The 22,109-nt window shown below is 41.4% G+C and overlaps 1 protein-coding gene across 3 annotated transcripts; it reads right to left on the reverse strand.

Annotated features, from left to right (window-relative positions):
* Positions 1 to 950: 950 nt before the first annotated feature.
* Positions 951 to 21,794, reverse strand: fst (follistatin). 3 transcript variants are annotated; one of them, XM_062972414.1, is made up of 7 exons: positions 21,302 to 21,776; positions 17,357 to 17,548; positions 14,724 to 14,942; positions 12,752 to 12,976; positions 12,034 to 12,129; positions 4,494 to 4,724; positions 951 to 3,627 (listed from the first exon to the last, which is right to left on the reverse strand). In XM_062972414.1, the coding sequence occupies exons 1-7, from the start codon at positions 21,384 to 21,386 to the stop codon at positions 3,545 to 3,547; spliced, it is 1,131 nt and encodes a 376-aa protein (XP_062828484.1). In that variant the 5' UTR covers positions 21,387 to 21,776; the 3' UTR covers positions 951 to 3,544. The 3 variants fall into 3 exon arrangements, with proteins under 3 accessions (XP_062828484.1, XP_003216237.1, XP_062828485.1); XM_062972415.1 differs by lacking the exon at positions 951 to 3,627 and adding an exon at positions 3,634 to 3,939 and having other exon boundaries at positions 21,302 to 21,794; XM_003216189.4 differs by lacking the exon at positions 12,034 to 12,129 and having other exon boundaries at positions 21,302 to 21,758.
* Positions 21,795 to 22,109: the final 315 nt, after the last annotated feature.

Genomic DNA, 22,109 nt, shown 5'->3' on the forward strand with positions numbered 1-22,109 from the left:
TCACCCCCGTTCTTAAGTAGCCGTCATTTGTAAGTAGGATGTTTGTAACTCGGGCACTGCCTGTACTGCCATCTTGTCTACCAGGGAAGGGACTGCAGGTGGAGCAGGCAGGAGGAGACCCCTAATGGCTGGAAGCCCAAGCGTAATGCTCCTTCCAGTGAAGAGGATGTAGCCTTAGCGAGTGTCCAGCAAGGCTGATACAGCCATTTCCAACAAGGACTTCCAACAGGAGCACCTTTCATTGCAAATACATTTTAATATGTTCCAAACCAGGATGCAAAGTTTTGCTTATTTTTTTCTGACCTATCAGAATAATAATTTCAGAATTGAAAATTTCAAAACTTTTCTTCCCACTGGGCAAGATTTATGAGAGTTTTTGCATGTTATTGTTGTGTGCATTCAACACATTTTTGACTTCATGGTGTTTTCTTGGAATTTTCTTGGCAAGATTATTCAGTGGGTTTTCAGAATTGAGTAGGGATTCAAACCCTGGTCTCCCTGTGTCCTAGTTCAATACTCAAAGCACTAAATCATGCTGGCTTATTTATAGGTAATTTGTTGTATTCTAAGATTTTTGGGAGGTAAAAAAAATTATTTTTTCTATTACAAATATATAGTGGTATCCTCCCCTGCAAAAACCAATGAAAAGAAACATATACTCAAAAGGTGTGGGTCTTGTATAGGTGTGAAAAATCTCATGACCATTGACAACTTTTATGGGGTGTCTTGCCAAGCTGTGGCACCTTTTCATGTAAACAATGAGAAAAATTATAAATATTCTTCACACTCCTACTTTCATGTAACAGAAAAGAAATTTAAATACTAGTTTTAAGTTCTTTACACAAATAATAATGCTCGCCCACCCCGAATATGCAGAAACTGAATGCAAAAAGATGGTTCCTCAGCAAGAAGACCTGGTAGTACACAATTAAAACTCCACGATTCCAGTGTCCATCAAAGAAAAGCTTTATTGTATGTAGGCAAAATACATGGTTATATCAACACTGTGTGGATTTACAAGATAGGGGTGGTTTTCCAAGACTTCAAAGAAAGCAAGTAACTGCACTGAGGTTTGAAAAGTCTAAAGGGGAAAGGAGGATCAAGTGGTGGTAATATTGCAGTATTTATCAGATTTACACCTCCTGGCAAGAAGCTCAAAGTGGTTCACATAGCTCTTAACCCTCCCTTACATTGTATCCTCACAACAACCCTGTGAGGTAGGTTGGGCTGAGAGATAGTGACTGGCCCAAGATCACCCAGTGAGTTTCATGGATGAGTGGGGATTCGAACCTGGGTTTCCTTGGTCCTACGTCCTAAACTCTAATCACTTGACTGCATTCGTTCTCATATGTCTCAATATGAGACATTGGAAAGAAGAAGTGGGACTAGAGTTTTCTAGACTTCTAAAAATGACTTTACATCCAAAAGAAACATTTACAATGCTGCAGTGCAGAATTTTGCTTTAAATGATTGAGGTTGAATCTGTGATGGTAGGTAAAAATGACTGAACCTGTGCCTGTTTAACACCCCACCAGACACTAAGAACTCTTCTAGACCGCTTCATTATTTTCAAATTGCCTCAGATTCTATTGTTTTTTTTAAATATTCATATCGTTGTTTAGTTTCATGTTCTATAATTTGATATTTTAGTTCTTCCAGGGTTAACTTTATATTTGGCCAGAGAGATGCTGAACCCCCAGGTAAGTCCCCACCAATATCATTGGAACTGATTATATGAATATGTGCCATTACATACTATAGTTTTCTCCTCTCTTTGCCAATGATGTGACTTCTGGTCATTTAGAAAACTGGTAAGTAGTAAAGAGGAGGGAAATTTACTTAAGGGATGTCAACTCGCTTCACCAACAGAACATTTACAGTAGCCCTACAAATAGGTCTAGTAGGCCACACTTATTGCTGGGAGAAAAACAAACCCACCTCTATCAACACCACTATTGTTTTTAGCTTATAAAAACTTCCCTTCTTTGCAGCGTAGAAAAGGGAATTGTGGACTGACTTTCCCAGAGTCCCCCAGCTAACTTGGGATCCAAAAAGGGCCAGTTTCGAAGCTTAGCTTCCTGGGCACCTTATGGCTGTTACTACTCACCTTAAATGACCGAGTAAGTTGCCATATTCAAAACTAATCTAAACCAGTTTGTTGTTGGAGCCCATCCAACATTGGCTGCATATGTTTTTGAATCTAAGAAAGGTATTTTTAAAAAATGTATTGGTGTATTAAATCTTACATTCCACCTTTCTTCCATGACCATAAAACTCCAAAGGTGATCCCTGCTGGTCTTCGGTTTAGACATAGGTTATACATAATCCTGATTAACTTCAACAAAGTGTCTACATCATATCAGGGACATGAGAAAACAGCCTGCAGGTTCTGAACCAATTATTGGAACACTAACCCTGTCCGCATTTTTTTTTTTAAAAAAAACAGTCTTGTAAAGCACATTAAACAACCAATAACCAAAGCCTATATATATATTTTCCCTTATATGTAGTGGGGAAAATCCATTTTTTATTTTTTTTCACTCATAATTTATTTACAAATACACATTATAACTTTTATATACATTGCACATTTACATGGTAGAAAAGTACAAAACTATATATTTAAATGAATTTATATTTAACTCGCCATGTTTGAAAATATAAAATTGCTTCAGAAAAAAAAGTATTATGAAAAGCAAGAAACTTGAACTGATAAAGCTTTGATATAATAATAATCTGTGAACACTTTGAAAGAGAAACATAAGAACTTTTTAAAAAATGGAACTGCAGGACCATCTCCAAAGACAGACCCAAGAAAAACATTGACATTGGTGACAATGTGTTTTACAAATGCTCTCGTTACATTTAGCCACACTGCTATTAATAGCCTTCATAATCCGATCTTTGGGTTTGGATTCTCATAGTACAGTCTACATGTCCAGTACTTTGAGATCACCTCAGTACATGATACAATCAGAAGAAGAACATACTCAAGGGGAAGAGGTTCCTTACAGATTGCCTCATTGCACCCCGAATATATAGTTAAGTCAGTTTACAGCGCCTTTTGGTCAGTCAAGATTCCTTGTAAACAAATACCCGAGGGATCATGGATGTATGTACAGAACCGGCAAGAAGGAAATGCAATAAATAAAAATGTAATAGAAACGGACATGCAAAGTGTTGTTAAAGTGGGACAGAGTTAACACTGGCAGAAACAAGGAGATCAGCGTTGTGAAGGGGTGGGGCGTTAAGCTCGAAGGAATGGATTTATAGTTTACAAGAAAAAAGAAGCTTTACTTTACAAGCAAGTGACCGCACAATAAATAACACTGCTTATCCCATAACGATTAAATTTCTTCAAAAAAAGGTCAATCAGACATTTTTATGTATAAATTATAAAACATGACACAGTATAAATAAATGTCTACAAGATTCAACTATATGTATACTTTTTTCTTCCCCAAATAAATAAGCATACATTTATGTACAGTATGGACATTTGTATTTCTTGCCCAAATTGGCTGTTCCAAAAGCGATGGAAGTTTTACCACTCTAGAATGGAAGATATAGGAAAGCTGTAGTCCGGGTCATCCTCTTCTTCATCTTCCTCAGGATCTTCATTAATGGCTAGATAGGAGAATACAGGGGAGCTGTTGTTTAAATACGGACAACAACAGCGAAGTAGCAGCTCAGTGTGCATGTTTTCAAAGCCCCCTGCATAGCCATAAAAGATAGTTGCATTTTTTTGTTTTTATAAAAAGAGCGTGGCTTGTAGTGTGATGTGCTTTGGCACCAGCTGTTTATGCCATAGAGTTTTTTATTTTATTTTTGCATGTGTGTTTGTATGTGCACACATGGGTGTACGTGTTACATAATCTATGAAGTCATAACTGCAGCAAGGTCTGAAGACTCAATGGCTCAGGTTTTATTGGCAGATTCCTGAAATTAGATAAAAAGTGCTCTTGTGTTCTAGGCTTTTTAAAACTGCATTTGAGTCCTTCATTCAGAGGCAACTGCAAGGAGACAGCAGCCACTTGGTTAAGTGTTAAGCTAGTTTCGGGCATGGGATGGGGTCAGGAGGAAGAGGAGGAGGAGGAGGAGGAGGGATTTGAAAGGAGGGTGCAATTAGGTTGTAGCTGGGTGTTAATAAAGCAAACAGCAAAGCACACTAAAGCAAACATTATTAAGGGACGGCAAGGAAACAGCTAAAAAAAGATGCATTTAAGGAAACCCTCTGATGTTAAACATACCCTTTCCTACAAAAAGAAACCCCCGAAACATTCATCGTTGACTTAACTGTTGCATCTTAGGAAGCATGAGACATCTGAATGATATCGCTATAAGATCTCCCTTAGATGCAGTTCCCTTTCACGTTTAATAAAGGTGTCAGTCTTCACTAGTCTAGGGATTTATTATGGTTATTATTATTACTATTATTATTATTTTGCCTTCAGAAGATTAAAGTTCCTGGCAAGGTTAAATATCTCACTTACAGTTGCAAGATCCTGGGTGCTTTACTTCCAAAAGCACACCCAAGGAACAGGCTGCCTCCTTCATGGCACACTCGCTTGGGTAAGTGGTGTTATCGCTGGCACAGACAGCTTCGTCCGATTTGCTTTCGGGGCATAGCTCATCACAAAGGGCACACCGTCCTCTGCCCACTTTAAAATCCCACAAACATTTCTTTCCCGTGCTGCATTGGATGTCTTCACAAGATTTGGCCTCTAGGAAAAAGATTTTCATATATATATATATATCTATTTTTTAAAAAAATGCAAAAATGATTTTTTTAAAAAAAGCGAAAGTAAGAAGCAAAATAATTCATTGAATCAATGTGCTGCCAGTCCCTTGGAGGTAACAGGCAGGCTCGGCCCTACCATTAGGCAGAGTGAGGCAAGTGCCTCAGGTGACAGATATTTAAGTGGCAGCAAGAACTGGCCTTTTGGCTGTTGCCCCTCAGCCCATGAGCCATTCTGATTTCTTGGAGGACAGAGCTGTGTGTGCCACATGGCTTAACCTGCACTGAAAGGATTCCTGCCCTTTGGATGTTGCATGGTGGAGTATCATATCTCATGTTTTGAAGTAAGATTTAACTGCAGCTCTTGTTGGCTTCTCTGTATAGCATGGAGACACAATGCCATCTTGTCCCTTATCTTAAGGAGCAAAAAATGTTAGAGGCCATTAGTATGAGCCCAAGGAAATCTGAGCAGCCCCTTGGTTTTGTTTAGAGCTTGGAAAAGCTACTTTTTTGGACTACAACTCACACCATGATCAGTGGCTGGTTTTGATGTAGAAGGTCAGACCTTGTACATGGTTTATGAGACTGTTTATGAAGATAGCTGTATTTCAGATAAAAGGAGTCTCCCCTCATCACAAAAAGGCTCTGGCGTCTGTGTCTGAAATCCTCTTGGTCCCAGACATAGTCAACCCATGAAATCAATCTCAGAGTAGTCAACGTTCAATAGACAAACCCAACACATTCAATGGCTCGCCTCTGTAAGAATTAACAATATAATTTAGGCCCATTGTGCATGCTCTGGGCATAGAGGATAAAGCAATCTCTCTGCTCTGAAGAGTTGTTATGTGTGGCATTTTGATGGGTGGATATTAGCTTTATATGATAAGGATTTGGGAGTTGTGGGGTTTCAGGCTTCCTAGAGATCTATAGAATGCCTAAAACCCCAACATTCCCAAATCCTTATAATATAAACCCAATTAAATACAGCCTTCACAGGGAAAATTGTGTTCTGAATGAAAACAAATTCCACTGACTATTATATCTCCACTTAGACCTTAATTGTAGCCCTTTAAATGTCTTACAAAAGATCATTCCGTGGTCTTCGTAGTATCTTCACCCTGAACATTGACATTTCATTCTGCCACACTTAATAGATGGAAATAGGGAGTAAATTCCCATGAACCCAGTGAGAATTACTTCAGGGTATAGTGAGCCCTTGTTATACCTGTGGTCAAGTTCTACAACCCTTCTCCATTGATACCAAAATCCATAGAAGCATAAATCCCATTCTACACAGTGGCCTCATAAACAGCATCCCTTATGTAAAATGCCAAATAACTCAAATGAGTGCCAATGACAACCTGAGGATTTGTGAAACGGTGGGAAAGTACAGCAGGATATGGACACACATCAGCATAGTGGTTGACACGCAGGAAAATCAAGGCTAGGTTTAGGATATTTGTTCATAATATAGTCTGCAGAAACTAAGAGATAGTGACCTGAATCCTATTGATTAGAGTAGACCCACTGAATTAATCGTTGAGTAGTTAGTCAACACTCATGTAAATCACATTCGTTTAATGGGTTTACTCTAGCTGGGATTACCAATAGGATTAATCCCTTAGGCAGCTAAATTTCTAACACTAAAACAATGTCATAAATTGATATATCTAGTTTGAAAAACCCTCTTCATTTGGAAGAAGAGGGCCAAACAGTAGAACAAGACTTCTTGAGAGAAAATCATAGGAGTTATATTAGACTGATGCTAGAAGGGATACTGTGGACTGACCAGAATTTCTCCTTATGTACATTAGAGTAGCTTAGCAAAGGAAAGCAGAGGAGATTCTTTAATCAACAATTCCTCCTGTTAAGTGATCATTTGGCATTTTCAGGACAGAAACAGGCACTGAGATGCTTTTGGGTGGGAGATGCTCTGGTCTTTGGGTGGGAGATGCTCTGGATGGGCTTCTTAACTCCCTGGTCTTTTTTGGAGGACAGCACAATGTGTGCCCTTAGCAGAAATAATAACAATTCATGCATTTGATGAAGCACGACTTGGTACATGGGCACTAATGCCAAAATGTATCTGTTAGTCTTTAGGGTGTCATACAAATGTCATTTAAGCATGGAAAAGAGGAAGGATGGCTGAAGGATTCTAGTAGTTGTAGTTTTAAAAAGGTAACGTTTCCAAGTCCTGATGGGGAAACATTGTTAAAAAAATCAAGTCTAGGATCATGCAGTTAAGGTAGCTTACTAAATTATAGATATTTCACCTGTTTTTATTCATGAATTCAGTGCAAGCTTTATGACTTACAATACATTAACAAATTAGTACGTTGTTAAAAATCCAATCAGTCTATAGAGGCATTCTTCTGGCTTCATTATACAACTCTCGGAGTACATTTTTGATTGGCAAGAATAGAAAAATCGTAGGCTATTAGCCAACTAGACCACTGCTATCTTATATTTTGAAAGAAAACAACAGTTAAGATAGGATCCAATCAGTTGATTTCTGTCATCAGTTCTTTGCATGTTGTTTGTAATGAGAAAGCTAAGATCATTTTTAAAAATCCTTGAAACCAATGGGAAGCAAAAGTATAATTGCAGAGGAATCAGATCCCCTATCCACAAATACGGATTAGATAATTTTTATTCTTTTATTTGAATAATGTCTAATAAATAATCTTACAATGACAAACATTTTGGCATGCTTAATTTTTTATTATAATGATTGTGGTTTCAGAAGGCTTCATTTGAAACAACATGTCCCAAACTTTATGATTTTTTTAATGGGGAATGAGTTGTTTTTGAGCGATGTGAAAAAATGTTTTCTATGAACTCTTGCTTAGGCAGCTGTTTCTATTGGAAACTAATTGAACTGAACATCAAAGCCATGTGGTCTGAAAATATTTTAGAATTCTCAAGTATCAAGTTCCAATTCAATAGGGCCAAAGATTCACCCTCCATAGTTGTTCACAGGAATTCACTGGAAACCTTTCTTCACCAAAAGCTTGACTTCTGGATCACAAGAGTACATTCCTATTTATTTATTTTTTAAAAATTGTAAGTTTCAGTAGTTTCTTCCCCTGTGGTTTTGGTGTGGCACATGAAGAATAGAATGTGTTGTGTAAGGACTTTGTCCGGTTTTCTGCATTCTAGTTTGTTGAGTCAAGAATAGCTATTTTGGTGAAAAGGGACTTTGTATTGAAAACCCCTTTTCTGAGAAAAATTACTTAGTGGCTACTCCTTTTTGTACTCTTATTCCCTCTATTTCTATCTCTTTTTGGACTATTTCTTCCTCTTTACTAAATTAATCACATGGATGGTCCCATTATTACATAATGAACAGAATGACATTGCAACTCTCTACAGTCAATCAGATTCAATGAATAATGGTATGATTGAGGGCAAATGAGGGCAACTAGCAGTTAGGATAAATCATTTTATAAAGAGGTCTAAAAACTCAAAGCATTTTTGGCACCAGCAAGAGTATTATCAAGAAATGGAAGTAATATTACATATGAAAACTAATTATTTCCGCTTCTCATTAAGGAATTTAAACAGCTTTCCTGAAACAAGCCATATCCAGGTTGATTCCCATAGAAATTGTTGAACTGTATTGGAGGGTATCTCCAGGATGTTTTTAGATTTCATATTCTAGAACTGGGAAAAACCTTATAGCTCTGTCCCATGGATTAATTGGGATATATTTTCATGTGTTAAGATGGCACTCCAACCTTCTTCTACCATTTGTTGGCTTTCTTTTTAGAGCTAGTTAGACCTAGAACAGCAGATGATGTGATAAATCTGTGTCACTTCAGATTTGTGTCACTTCAAACCAAAGGTATGAGTTTGCATGATTGAATGCTTGAGTGTACAGAAAAAAAATGTAGGTCTGCAGCTGTCAGAATGAAAACATCTAGCCTAGTTTGGTTTGTGATATATACAGTTTTCTAGGGACAAGTTTGTTCAACACATGACAGAACATTCCACTATGTGACCTATATCTATATTAGAAAGTGGTGCTATCCTGTCTAAGATTTACCATCTCATTACAGACAGCTTTATGTAGTACTTTTATTGTTGGACAGATTCTAGAAGTCAGGGTCCAAATCCTTGCTCAGCTGTGGAAATCCACTGGGTGATCCTGGGCAAGCTATACTTTATCACCCTCCAAGGAAGGCACTGGTAAGCCTCCTACGAACAAATCTTCCCAATAAAATCCAATTATAGGTGGTCTACATTAGGGTCAACATAGATTAGACATTACTGGAAGGAATATGAGAACTAACCAACAGTTGCCTGTAAGAGTCAGACTTTGGAATCACAACAGTCTTGCCAATTTATAGTATTTTTTTTCAAGACTGAGCAATGAGCTTTACAGCTGATCAGAGGTTTCAATTTGTGTTTTACACATCTAAAGACAGCATTGTGGACCCTATATTACATTAGTTTATTGTTACTAACCTGATCCATTCCAATCTACCACTAGGAACATTTACACAGGAGGTGTTAAAATATCTTTGAGTCTAGAATGTATCACTTGTGAATATTGTGAAGTAGGAGGGAAAAGCAAGAATTCGAAATGTACACATATGCACATTTTACTAAGAAGAAACATTGGACTGATTTGAACATTACTTGTGAAAACAGATGGTGTTGTAATGTTTGCTATAGTCGGTATTAGTGACTAGCAGCAGTATTAAGTTCTGCAAGATTTCTTTAAAAACACTGTAATCCTGCCACACATATCCAGTCCTCTTTGTTTCCCTCTGTGCTTTCTATCCCTTGCTATTTTGTCATTATCCATTCCAGTGCTTGTTTAATGTTTTCCCTGTTAATGTTCTTCCTACCTTACCATTCAGCAGAACTTTTTTGGGTCCCATTCAGTTTATTCAAAATTTGCAGACTTGTAGTTTGAAATACAACTTGGAATGCCCTAGATGCCATCCCCAGCAACAACTGCCCTGGATAAAGTTGCAACTGTGTCTTTTTTGGGTTTCTGTGAGTTTTCCAGGTTGTATGGCCATATTCCAGAAGCATTATCTTCTGACATTTTGCCCACATCTATGGCAGGCATCCTCAAAGGTTGTGAAGTCTATGGGCAAGCATCTGAGGATGCCTGCCATAGATGTGGGCGAAACGTCAGGAGATAATGCTTCTGGAATTTGGCCATACATCCCGGAAAACTCACAGCAACCCAGTGATTCTGGCCATGAAAGCCTTTGACAACACATTGTGACTTTTCTCTTTAGGGAAGATTGCGGTATGCTGACACCTAGCGACTGAAGATGGTATTATAGTCTGCAGGCATATTTTAGCTAAGTACACTCAGTGAATAAATTTTAATTTAAAAAGTGAAATAAAACAGAGGTACACACCCCTAGACCCCCACCCCCTAATATCCATGACAGGTTTCAAAGTCCTGAAGCTCTGGCAGGAAACAACAAAGATGAGATGAAAAGGAAGGCTTAAAGTTTTATTTGGCTCAGAAATAAGCATGATAAATTAGCCAAACCTGGAAATACAGATTTCAGTGTCAATAACTAATGGTTTACTGCTTGCATGTCTTCTTGCTACTTACTGATATTTTCTTCTCTTTTCCTGTATTATTGTAATTATTACTGCTGCCCAGATAAAGATAAATCTGTGGGTTTTAGATGATTGCTAGATCAAAGACTAATATTTTACTAGACTGCAGATTTAAGTAACAGCATAGCAATACATGTCAACACAGAAATAAGTTCAACTGAATTTAATGGGAACTAATCCTATGTAGATTGGCTTTAATTTCAGACAGTTAGAGGCCAAAAGCAATATTGGAGTAGTAAGAAGTGAGTTAATATCAAACTTCTTTTCAGCCTTTCTTTTCCTTTTACTCTTGATTCCTTGTCTTTAACATGGAAATAATGTCCCAATGATTTGTTGTGAGGCCCAGCCATAGGAAAGTATGAAAGGGATTTACTAAAACCAAAGAGATGGTGTGTGCATGTTGAATAGTAGTTGTATCCTAGACCAACAAACTGGTCTAATATAGTGGCTGTGATGTGAATCAGGCAGTTCTTGGTTTGAATGTTATTTCTGCCATGAATTCACTATGTGCCCTTAGATAAGTTGCTGTGTCTTAATGCAGTCCTATCTTACAATTAGATAATGCACGTGAAGCACTTTGAACACTTGAAAGGCTTATATTAATGAGTAGTGATGAAGATGAAGATGAAGATGATGATGGCTTGTGTTATTCCCCACAGCTCAATTACCTCTCTCACTTCCCAACTCTGCTCTTTTCATGGATGATATTCCTTGAGCATATCATCATATCATCATATAATACAATCAGGAAATGGCTGATCAGTTCTTTCCCCAAGGAAACCAGCGAGTATTTGACATATAAAAGCTATTCCAAAAGGCCAGATACCTCCTTTCTTCTGGAAATTCCACTAGCCTCCTCCAGGTGTTCTATCCAATGGGAATGTAAGTGGTCAATTTTGAAGTGTCATAAAAAGCATTTCACTCATCTTAATTGATGTATTAGTATTGTAATCATGGAGGTAATAAGGGGAGATTTGCTGCTAAAATATCATGACTGAGCTTGAGCATCATGCACCTTGATTTGGGGAAAGGTGCCCTTCCTGCTTTGTCTCAAGATGCAACACTTACGGGAGTGGATCTAGTAACTCTCCTTGACTCTTCCTGCTGCTGGGGCATATGCTCATTTTGTCAGGAAGATGAGTAGCATATATTGTATGTCTATTATTCCCAATACATAGGCCTGCAAGTCAACTGCTATTCTGTCCATTGGTAGTATGCTTCCCCACAAGATAAGAAGGAAGAATGAAGATGGTGGCGATGGTGATGATTGAAAATTTAAGACTTGAACACTTGTACAAGATTTCTGCAATATTCAAAGAGCTTTATATAAATTTATCTCCATGTATTTCTGTAGATGCAGGAGACACTTCTACAAAACAGTTGATATTTCCTCACTGTTAAGTAATCATAGCTATAACCATCCCAAATCTGATGATGGGTTGAATGATACATTTCTTCAAAAAAAGTCCCATCTTTCTAAATTGTATGTGGAAAGATAACAAGTAAAACACTTCTATAGAGGCAGAAAAATTCACTGGGATAAAAAAAAGAATGAAAATATTTTGGAGAGGTGAATAGATTACTCTTTCCAGTTATTCTTCATTTTTGCGGGGCCAATGCTGTCATTAGATAAAGTGAGGAAGCAGATTCTGTGAGTGATAAATGCTGGCAAAGTGATTTAGGACAGAGTTGTGTGCGCTTACCATGTTCCCCAGAAGACTGGTTTGAGGGTGGAACACAAGATTCATGGGCTGACAGCCCATCTGGGACATTGGTGACATAAGCCCTCTCACTTTGTCCTTGCCATGGAAGGAAAAAGAAAGGAGAATGAGGAATATGGTGGTGGTGGTGGCTCCAGTGAACCTTACATACCAACAAAGACTGGCACTCTTTTCCCTGCTTTATGGTGGGAGGGTTGAGAATATGCCTATTTGTGGGGCAGAGAAATGTGGAACCATCACCAAAGTGTGGCCATAACAGCTGCTCTTTTTAAAAGAGTTCCCTTCCAAGGCAGTAATGGCAGCAAGGTGGAAGTCTTATGGACCCCTAATGTTTATCCCTTCTGCGTATCCTTAAATTAGCCACAGGTGTGGCAAAGATAATTGTATACCCTGTATTCTGAACTAAAATTTAATTACTAGTCCAGTTAGGTTTTGTGTTTGGGTTATGTTCCTTGATATCAGACAGCAAGATGTCTTGAGTTAGTCTTAACTCAACCAGTGACTTCTGTCCTTGCACTAGATAGCTACTCGCTAGGAGAGCTATCTTTTCCCTCCTAATGTCTAGTTCCAATCTGCGAAGCTGAGATTCAAAGTCACAGCTTCTTCCCCAGGGCAGTTGCCTTCCTCCTCTCATGTAAAAGCATGGACACTTAATCCACCAAATTCCCTTATGACACCCTCCTGAAACCGTGGTACTTACTAATGCATTTTCCCTCGTATGCTAAGCCAATGGATCTTCCGAGCAGGCAGGTAGCTTTCCTCAGATGACATGCACTTGCGTATGTAATCCCATCATTCCCACAAAGATATTGATCCGGGGAAGTAGGCTCTGGGCAAATCCGATTACATGTCACACAGTTGGCATTATTATTTTGATCAACCACACAGGTGGAGCTGCCTGGGCATGAAACCTCCCTGCAAGTCTCTGAAACAAAAAATACCCAGAAAGACAATCTGTGAACAACAGAAGACAGAAGCATTCAGAAATGTGTGCCATGAATCATAACAATGGAGAAGCATTTACTAGGGAATTCAGAGCTTGGGAGCTTTCTCTTTCTGACAAGTCATGGGTTCTGCAATCCAAAAAGTAACTTTCTCAAAAGTAACTACTGCAATTTGTTGGCCATTGTGATCATCCAAGGAATAGTTCAAGTGTTTGGCAGTGCTGAACACCCATTGGTGAGCCCCTACCACAAAGAGACTGCTGTGTTCTGCTGTTTTCCTCTTTGCTCCCTGAGCAAGTATCCCCTTGGGAAACGAAGGTTGACAGCAGCAGCTACTTCCACATGTTCCCCTCCAAGAAGACAGTGAAGACAAAGGAAAGCCTTCAATTGATAAAATCCCTCTTGTTCAAGCCATCCCTAACTATCCCAGTTAGAACAAACTTTGGACAAATGTCTTAAGTTTGTAGTTAGAAAACAATAGATCTCTATTGTTTGCACACCAATTTTCAGTTTATCTCAGTATGACAGTTGCAAAGAAGTATGCATGCTCGCCCTACTTGTGGACATTCCATAAGCAACTAAATTTCTACTCTGTAAACCTATTGTAAACCAGTCCTTTGGTCAAGTCCAATAAGACTATTCCTACAGTCTTGTGATGCATTATACAACATTAAAAGGGAAAAGGAATTTCTGAGCACAATTAGTATAAGAATAAGAAACTTTTAGACCAAAGCTAGACCAATTCCCTTTTCTGGAAATTTCAATTCAACTTTTAAATAGATTGAATTCTCTCACTCATTGCATTAAAATTTTTAAAATACCAGATTTGAAAACTTGAACTGGACTCTTTTATTTTTTTGGCAAAAAGTGTGGCCCCTGGAAGGGTCCTCAGACCAGTCATAGTTGCCCACTATAAGGATTTTTGATTTATCTATATTTTTGCCTAGTCTACTCCTGCCACAAAATAAGGTAGGGAAGCGACGGTTGAAGTCTAAATCAGCAGAATTGACCCTGATCATTCAGATTGGAGGTCTCTCTGCATGTCACACTCTGAATATTTTTGCCCCTCTGTGTATCACACTGTAAATGTTTATCTGTATAAAACAAAAATGCAAATAACCCCTCCCCATACCAAAAAACAACCTCACTGCAGTAAAGGGACACTTTGAATATTTCTCTTCTCCATGATGTCACCAGATGTCATTTGTAGGGACACTTCTATCTAAGTGAGGAAATAATTTGAAACTACATTCCCCACTTGCAAAGTGGTACTGTCTGGTAGGCAGTCCAACATTATAACATCTCTGCTTCTTCACTCTGGTGCATTTGTGAAGACTGGCTTGGCATTCCATTAACATTTATGGGTTTTGGCTTGCTTGCTTATCTGTTTCAATATTTAGACTACCTTGTATTATTATTTCGGTTGTTTTTTGCTATAATACCCCACATATTTTACTACTAGGGAGTAGAGACCCATTGGGCTCTGTAGTACTGTAGTAGAATAATTACTGTATACCTTCAGGCATACAGAATGTGTTTGTGTGTTCTTCCCCAAACTTGAAAAAAAAATAACTTTTTGAACTGCAGCTCCCAGAATTTCCATTCTACTATACTGGCTGGATTATTCTGGTCATCCAAACCATTCCCAATATCACACCTTTTCCAAAATCTACTCCTCCTCACCCCCACAACTCTGTAAACCAGAGAGCATCTTTGTTGTCAACCTACTTTTGCATCTGCCCTGATACTGGACTTCCAGTTCAGGTTGTTCTTTACATCTGGCTTTCAGGAGGGCACACTCGTTCTTGTAGGTTTTGCCATCCAAGCCACACACCTGGCCTTTCCATGTGATATTAGAGCAATCTGGAGCACAGACACACCGAGGTTTGTTCTTTTTGTTCATTTTGCACTTCTTCCCTGGACCACAGTCCACATTTTCACAGGTTTCTAAAGAGGAAATGAAAGCAAAGGGTGGAGGTGGAACAGAAAGCCAGAAATATTGTTTTAATAACATTCAGACCTTCCACTTCAGCATGATACGCTATACCCAACATGTGAAAAGTTATTAGTTTATTTTTGAACCAGAAAATAGGAAATAATATTCCTCCTATTCCCCTAGCAACAGGTTGTAAAATTAAATATAATACTAAAAACAAATATTTTCTCATTTTGCTAAGTTTGCTGCTTTGATGTCACTATGCAGACTTTCCATTGTCACTTATTTGGTGCTCAGACAATCACATCCTGTGACCAGTAATTAATTGACAGTAAAGGCCACTCTGTGGTTTCATGCACATATAACCAGCAGCAATGTGCCACAAATATGCATGGAAAGGGATGAAAGAGGGCCCCTCTACAAAGTTCAGGAAAGTTGCTGTTTTCCTGCCACCCTCACAATTTCCCAGTGAGCATGTCTGCTGGTGATTCTGTCTAGAATACGTATTCTGAGAGTTGTAGACTGAAAGTTAACATTCCTAATCACTCCCATTTTTACCCTTCCCCTTTTCACCAGAGATTGGTTAATTACCGATTAGTGAATATCTGTGCAAGTAAATAAGATGTGTTTCAAAGTTGTGTTATTTTTTCCAAAGTTGTTTCAGGCCTTCCTTTCTGAGAATCTTCTCTGCTCAGTCAGAGTCCCTGACACATTGAGTTTATTCTCCAACATCTTTCATGTTGAAGGTCACTGGAACAGAGTCATTCCAAGGTTGCATGTGTCTATATGAAAAGCTTGGCAAGAAGTCATTGCTTTTATTCTTGAAAGTAATCATTTGCAAGATTACTTCGACCTCTCCAGGGTAAATGAGTTGAGTACTGCATTCTTCTGTGCTTCGTGCCAACTTCCTACACTGGTTAGCACCCTAATGGCACCAAAACAGTGGCATTGAGCTTTCTCTTATGCTTACAGCGTGTTTTCCTTTATAACCGTGCCTTAATTTAAGTCAGGGTGACAATAATCAGTCAGCAGTGCCAAGCCCCTTCTCCAAAGAATAAGGGAAGTTGTCCCCTCCACTTGCCCCATAGGGCATACCCGTCCCAAAATTGCTGTATGATTCGGAAAACACTTTTAGTTACCTGGACAATTTTACCTGCCAAATTAGTGCACCTTGTGCAGTTATTAAAGGCTGAGGATTCATGACAGAGAAAATGATTGGCAAGCATCCCTGAGAAATATGATGTCCGAAGAGTGCTTCTAAGGTCTGTGGGATATCTTTGTGGATAAATATTAACTCCCCAAATATATCTGGAATTAGGGAGCAGAACAATAAGCTTCAAGTCAAGCTTGATCCTCAAGACTTTTCTTCAAAGAAGGGAGTCTTGTTGATAATAAGGGGAACAGAGGTTGAGAGCAAAAGTAGTTAAGTTGCAATTCCAGGTAATGCTGGGAATGGCCCCTGTCCAAAACCCTGCAGAATGACTACAGTTCAGGATATGGAGAAGACCAACAGTCTGTTTCAATGTAAGCAGAACTTGGGAAAACACATGGTTGGACAACAGCAACCAGAATCCTTTAGCCGAGGCATGGGCAAACTTTGGCCCTCCAGGTGTTTTGGACTTCAACTCCCACAATTCCTTACAACCTACCAGCTATTAATAATTGTGGGAGTTGGTCCAAAACACCAGGAGGGCCAAAGTTTGCCCATGCCTGCTCTAGCCAGTATGGGCAATTCCTATGGAGACCTATTGTATTTACTCAGGGGCACTCTCATTGCCCTCTCCCATTTCATGACCGAGCCTCTGGAATAGAAGATTAATTATACAGCTGAGTTCTAGCACAAACAAGGAAGCCCTGGACTGGAGATGGGACAAGTCTACCTTATTCTTTGGAGAAGGAGCTCAACACTAAAGCTTCACGTGTCATTTCTAACCCCTGGTATTTCCAGTGATAAAAAGAATGTCTGCTTGTGGGGTGAGGGAAAAATCCTCTCTGTGATTGACTGTGTGACCTTAAAAAGAAGTCACCAGTTGTAGTCATCTGTGTTTGGGTGGGTGGAGTAACAATGAATGCTTGAGAACATTACTGTTTTGAACTGCAATTTCTAGAACTGTACCATAGTCAGTGGGGGATTCTAGGAGCTGTAGTCCCCACACCAGCTTTCCCAAGCCCTGCCAACAATATAGGCATCCTCCAAATCAGTATTCGCCAACATGACCAGCACTATTTTTTCCTCAATCCTGTTGTCTGGCAGTTCATGCTGAAGCTGTTGGTGGGCTCTGGCTCTCCTCTTCCCCAATTACCCGCCAAGACTGGCATTGCCTACAAATGATGGGAGCTGTGACCTCACAACACTTGCCCACCCTTGTCTGAAAGCAACAGAGGTCCCTCTCCAAAGTGGTGTGTGTGTTTGAAGAAGGCCCACCTTTGCAAGGGATGCAGTTGGGGGCCCCGCCACTAAAAACCATCCACTTGAAAAGCATGTGGTCGCTGGCGTCCTCCTCGGTCCACGACGTGGTCAGGCGGCCCGTTTTGCAGCATTCCTCTTTGCTGAGCCCGTTCTTGTAGAGGATCTGGCAACGGCCATTCCTGGCTTGCCGGAGCCAGCAGTTCCCAGCTGCGTTCAGGAGAAAAAAGGAAGGAAGAAGAGAGATGATGAGCAAAAGAGATGATGCGAGAGAAAGGGTGCATCTACACAGTTGAGGCAAGGCAGTTTGATATCACTTGAACTGCCACTGCTCAGTGCTATGGGCTCATGGGAGATGTATGTAGTTTGGTGAGGCACCAGCCTTCTTTGGCAGGGAAGGCTAAAGCCCTTGCAGAGCTATTGTTTATTTATTTCATTTATATACTACTTTTCTCACCCCTAGGGGGACTCAAAGCGGTTCACAACATAGTAAATGGCAAAGATTAGATGCCTCACATCCATATAAAAGAAACATCACAAGACTAAAAGCAATCACATATAACCATAAATTAACTCATTAAAACTATATAAATCATCAAACATATCATAAACACTGAAACAGTAAACATTAAGGCTGCATCAATCCCATGGTTCCTGTAGGTGTTTATGTGTTGCAATTATTCATTGAATGCTTGCTTGCACAGCCAAGTTTTAAGCTGTTTCCTGAACGGCAGGAGGGAGGGGGCCCATCTAATCTCACCGGGGAGGGAGTTCCACAGCCAAGGGGCCACCACTGAGAAGGCCCTGTCTCTTGTCCTCACTAATTGCACCTGCAAAGACAGCGGGACTGAGAGCACAACCTCCTCGGCTGATCTTAACACTCTAATTGGTTCATAAAGGGAAATGTGTTCAGTCAGATAAGCTGGGACGGTTGTATGCTGCAAGTCGCTTCTGGTTGTGAGAGAATAAGCCGTCTACAAAGTCGTTGCCCAGGAGACACCCGGATGTGTTATGATCCTGCAGGCAGGCTTCTCTCATGCACTTGCAGAAACATCTCAGCAAGCAAGAGTCCAAAAGTGGCAGGCTAAAACCCAGAACCTCAAGCCATGGCTGATACCTAATGCGAGACTCCCTCCTGGGCAAACAGAAGACTGGGCAACTTGGAAGGTGCTGCACAGACTGCGCTCTGGCACCAGAGATGCAGAGCCAACTTTAAGAAATGGGACCACAAAGTGGAGTCCACCACATGCAAGTGTGGAGAAGAGCAAACCACAGACCACCTATTACAATGCAGTCTGAGCACATGCACAATGGAGGACCTTCTTATAGCAACACCAGAGGCACTCCAAGTGGCCAGCTACTCTTCAAAGGACATTTAGTATAACGCCAAGGTTTAAAACTTTGTTTTGTGTTTTTAAATACATTGCAACTGTACCCTGGGCTAGCTTCTGACACGATAAATAAATAGCTGGGCCGGCGCTATAATCCCCACGATTCCACAGCACTGAGCCAGGGCACTTCAAGCGCTGTCAAAGTGCATTAATTCGGCGGTGTGGATGCAGCCAGAGACAGCCTGGAAGCCGACACCACTGTGGGCTTGCAGTGACCCAGACGCAGCACGTGCGGCGGCGGCGGCGTTCATTGACTTTTACTAGACTGTTTACTTTTTATTCGTCCCGTTTCATAACCTGAAGCGACTTCTCCGGCCCCGTTGGAACTGAAGCGCTCTTCAAACAACCTGATCAAACCAGTCGGAGGCTGGCTTTTCGGATCCCGCCCGTGGAAAGGGAGGGAGGGAGGGCGCGGCGGGGAAACGCGGGTGGACAGAAGGGGGGCTGCGATGTGATGAGAGGAGAGGGGGCTTATTGCACCTGACAGGGTTTGGAGAAAGATCTGGTCTGCTTTTGTGTTGGTATGTGTTTGAAAGACAGAGAAAGACGGCTCAGAAGAAAGACGAGCGAGGCGCTTCCCTCCTCGCTCCCACCGTCCAGCCCAGCCAGTCCTGCCTTTGGGAATCCAAGAAGTTTGCAGCCCAGCCCTCTCCTCTCCTCCCCGCCCTCTCTTCCATCCAGCATCAGAGAGAGTCAAGTCCGCCGGAGGATAGCGGTTCATTCCTGTCTTTCATATCTCCCAAATCTTGCGGATTTCCTCGTGTGGAGTCAGAGAGAGAGAGAGAGAGACGGAGCACGGAGGGGAAAAAGGGGGAGCGAGCCCACTCCTGTCCTGGAGACTCCAGCTGAGAAGTGCTGAGCAAGTTTGTTTGGGTTTGAGAAGGAAAAGTAATGGCTTATGTGTATGTTGCTGTGAGTTTCCCTGGCTGTATGGCCACGTTCCGGAAGTATTTTCTCCTGACGTTTCGCCTGCATATGTGGCAGGCATCCTCAGAGGTTGTGAGGCATGTTGGAAACTAGGCAAGTGGGTTATGTGTGTGTTTTGAATACCTCCCCACCCCTTGAGCATGTCTGTCATTGAGGGATCCCAGACGCAAGCCCTGCCCTGACTCGTCGCTGCCTTCTTGGGGTGCATCCACACTGTGGAATGAATGCAGTTTGACACCGCTTTAACTTTAACTCAGTGCTATGGGATCATGAGAGTGGTCGGTGTCTTGAGCCTTCCCTGCCTGAGAGTGCTGGTGCCTCGCCAAACAAATCCTAGGATCCCATAGCATTGAGCCATAGCAGTGCAAGTGGTGTCGAACTGCATTAATTCTACAGTGCAGATGCGCCTTGGGAGACGATGCGGAGAGATTTCGTTGGGAGGAAACTGTGAAGCCTCCGGTGTGTCAAAGTTTACCGGACAAAGTGAACCGACCATCCAAAATATCCTGAATAAGTGGACGAATGCTTCCACCAAACAATTCGTACTTATAGCGATGGCAGTAATAATAGTAATGATAAATATGAGGAAAATACAGATCATGATCTCACGCAGGAGCTTCTTTAAAAGTTGCTGCCCGCCTAAGAAAGGCTACATCCGAAGACAAACAAAACAGCAACAGATTGGAGAGGCATTATCTATTGCAACGAATATTGGGGCGCAAAGCGGAGGGCGAGGTTTGCGTTGGGAATATATAGTCTTCAGGGGATCCAAAAGAAGGCACCCACGTGGCTGAAATCCAGTTTGGGGGAGCCTGCCTGGGTTGCCCAGGAAGGAAGGAAGGAAGGAAGGAAGGAAGGAAGGAAGGAAGGAAGGCGCTCTCCTTTGCAGCGCCGGATGGGGCCAACACACACTCACTTGAGCAAAAGTCTTGTCCTCTTTGATTTCTAAGAACTGCTTCCTATAAACCAAAGGGTGAGCACTGAGCAGAGACGGGGAAATCGGCGATTTTTTAAAAAAATTGAGAGATAAAACTCACTCACACTCACTAAAACATTTCAGAACTGACTGAAAAGTTCTGAGTTGATGCTGCAAACTCATCCAGGCACTCAGTGTGGCAGCGATGAAAGTTTTTACGGGTCGCTGTGAGTTTTCCGGGCTGTATGGCTATGTTCCAGAAGCACTCTCTCCAGACGTTTCGCCCACATCTATGACAGGCATCCTCAGACATTGTGAGGTCTGTTGGGAACTAGGCAAGTGGGTTTTATATATCCGTGGAATGTGCAGGGTGGGTGTTTTTGTGTCAAAGTCGCAATTGAGAAACTAATGAGCATGAGGATAACAACAACAACAACAATAATAATAATGAAAAGGAGCAAAATCTTAACCCTCTGCCCAAGGCATCCGACTAAATCTTGTATTGATTCAGAGTTCTAAGTCCCACTCAGTTTATTGTGGACTTAGGGGTGATCTTGGTCGCAGGTTAACTCATCCGATGGAGAAGACTGATAAATGATAGTTAGACAGACAGACATATATGCATATAGATAGATAGATAGATAGATAGATAGATAGATAGATAGATAGATAGATAGATAGATAGATAGAGGGCACATCTGCCCAGAAAGAAGTCCAACTGTGCCTTACCCTGCGCTGTCTGATCTTCCATGAAGTGGCAGAAAAACATCAGGAGTAAAACCATGCCTCCGGGGAAGATTCTCTGGTTTAACATCCTCGGTTCTGGACTTGGCCCCCTCCTCAGCGCCAGAGAAGACCCCAGGCAGAAGCCTCCAGCAGCCAGGCAGGCAAGAAAGAGAAGGCAAGAGGGCAAGGCAAGGAAGGCAGGAGCGCGCCCGTCCAGACAGCCCGCTGCTTATGATCGCTCTATTGAATGAACGTCAGGCTCGCCACGCAGTCTCGCTTTAAATCGATGGGGTCTTAGCGCGGCGGTGGGCGGTCTCCTAACGTGTGTGTGTGTGTGAGTGTGTGTGTGAGTGTGAGAGAGAGGGAGTGAGAGTCAGTCTCTCTCTCTCTCTGTGATAGTGAGATCTAAAAAGTTCACTGTGAATCAGTGTGAAGCCTTTCCCGTCCTCTTGAGTGTTTATTCCCCTCCTCCTGGAGAAGGTGCGCGCCCACGCGTGCGCGCCCACAGACAGACCCAGACACGGAGTCTCTCTCTCTCTGTCTGCCTCTCTAAGGGAATCGCCTCGGCTCTTGGAGCATCGGGGTGGGAAAAGGAAGGAGTGCATTCGCTTGCTGTGGGGGAACACGCGTGTGTTTGTGTCTATGTCCGACTCCTCGCTGGAGGGGGCTTCTCCAGAAGGGAGAGGAGGGAAGGAAGCCCACTCCCAGCTCCACTCGCAGGGTGAGTGGGTGGGTGGGCTTCAAAGAAGGAAAGCCTTTCTTCTTCTTCTCCCCTTTCCTCTCCATCCTCTCGCCTTTCCAAGTCTCGAGT

Source organism: Anolis carolinensis, chromosome 2 (assembly GCF_035594765.1).
Source record: "Anolis carolinensis isolate JA03-04 chromosome 2, rAnoCar3.1.pri, whole genome shotgun sequence".
NCBI classification, from domain to species: Eukaryota; Metazoa; Chordata; class Lepidosauria; order Squamata; family Dactyloidae; genus Anolis; species Anolis carolinensis.

Coding starts and splice junctions, on each gene's coding strand:
- fst (XM_062972414.1), bottom strand. CDS start 21,386: ATGTTAAACCAGAGAATCTTCCCCGGAGGCATGGTTTTACTCCTGATG. Junction 17,549..21,301: donor GGAAGATCAGACAGCGCAGG/GTAAGGCACAGT, acceptor TCCTGAACGCAG/CTGGGAACTGCTGGCTCCGG. Junction 3,628..4,493: donor GCACCCAGGATCTTGCAACT/GTAAGTGAGATA, acceptor TCTCCTATCTAG/CCATTAATGAAGATCCTGAG.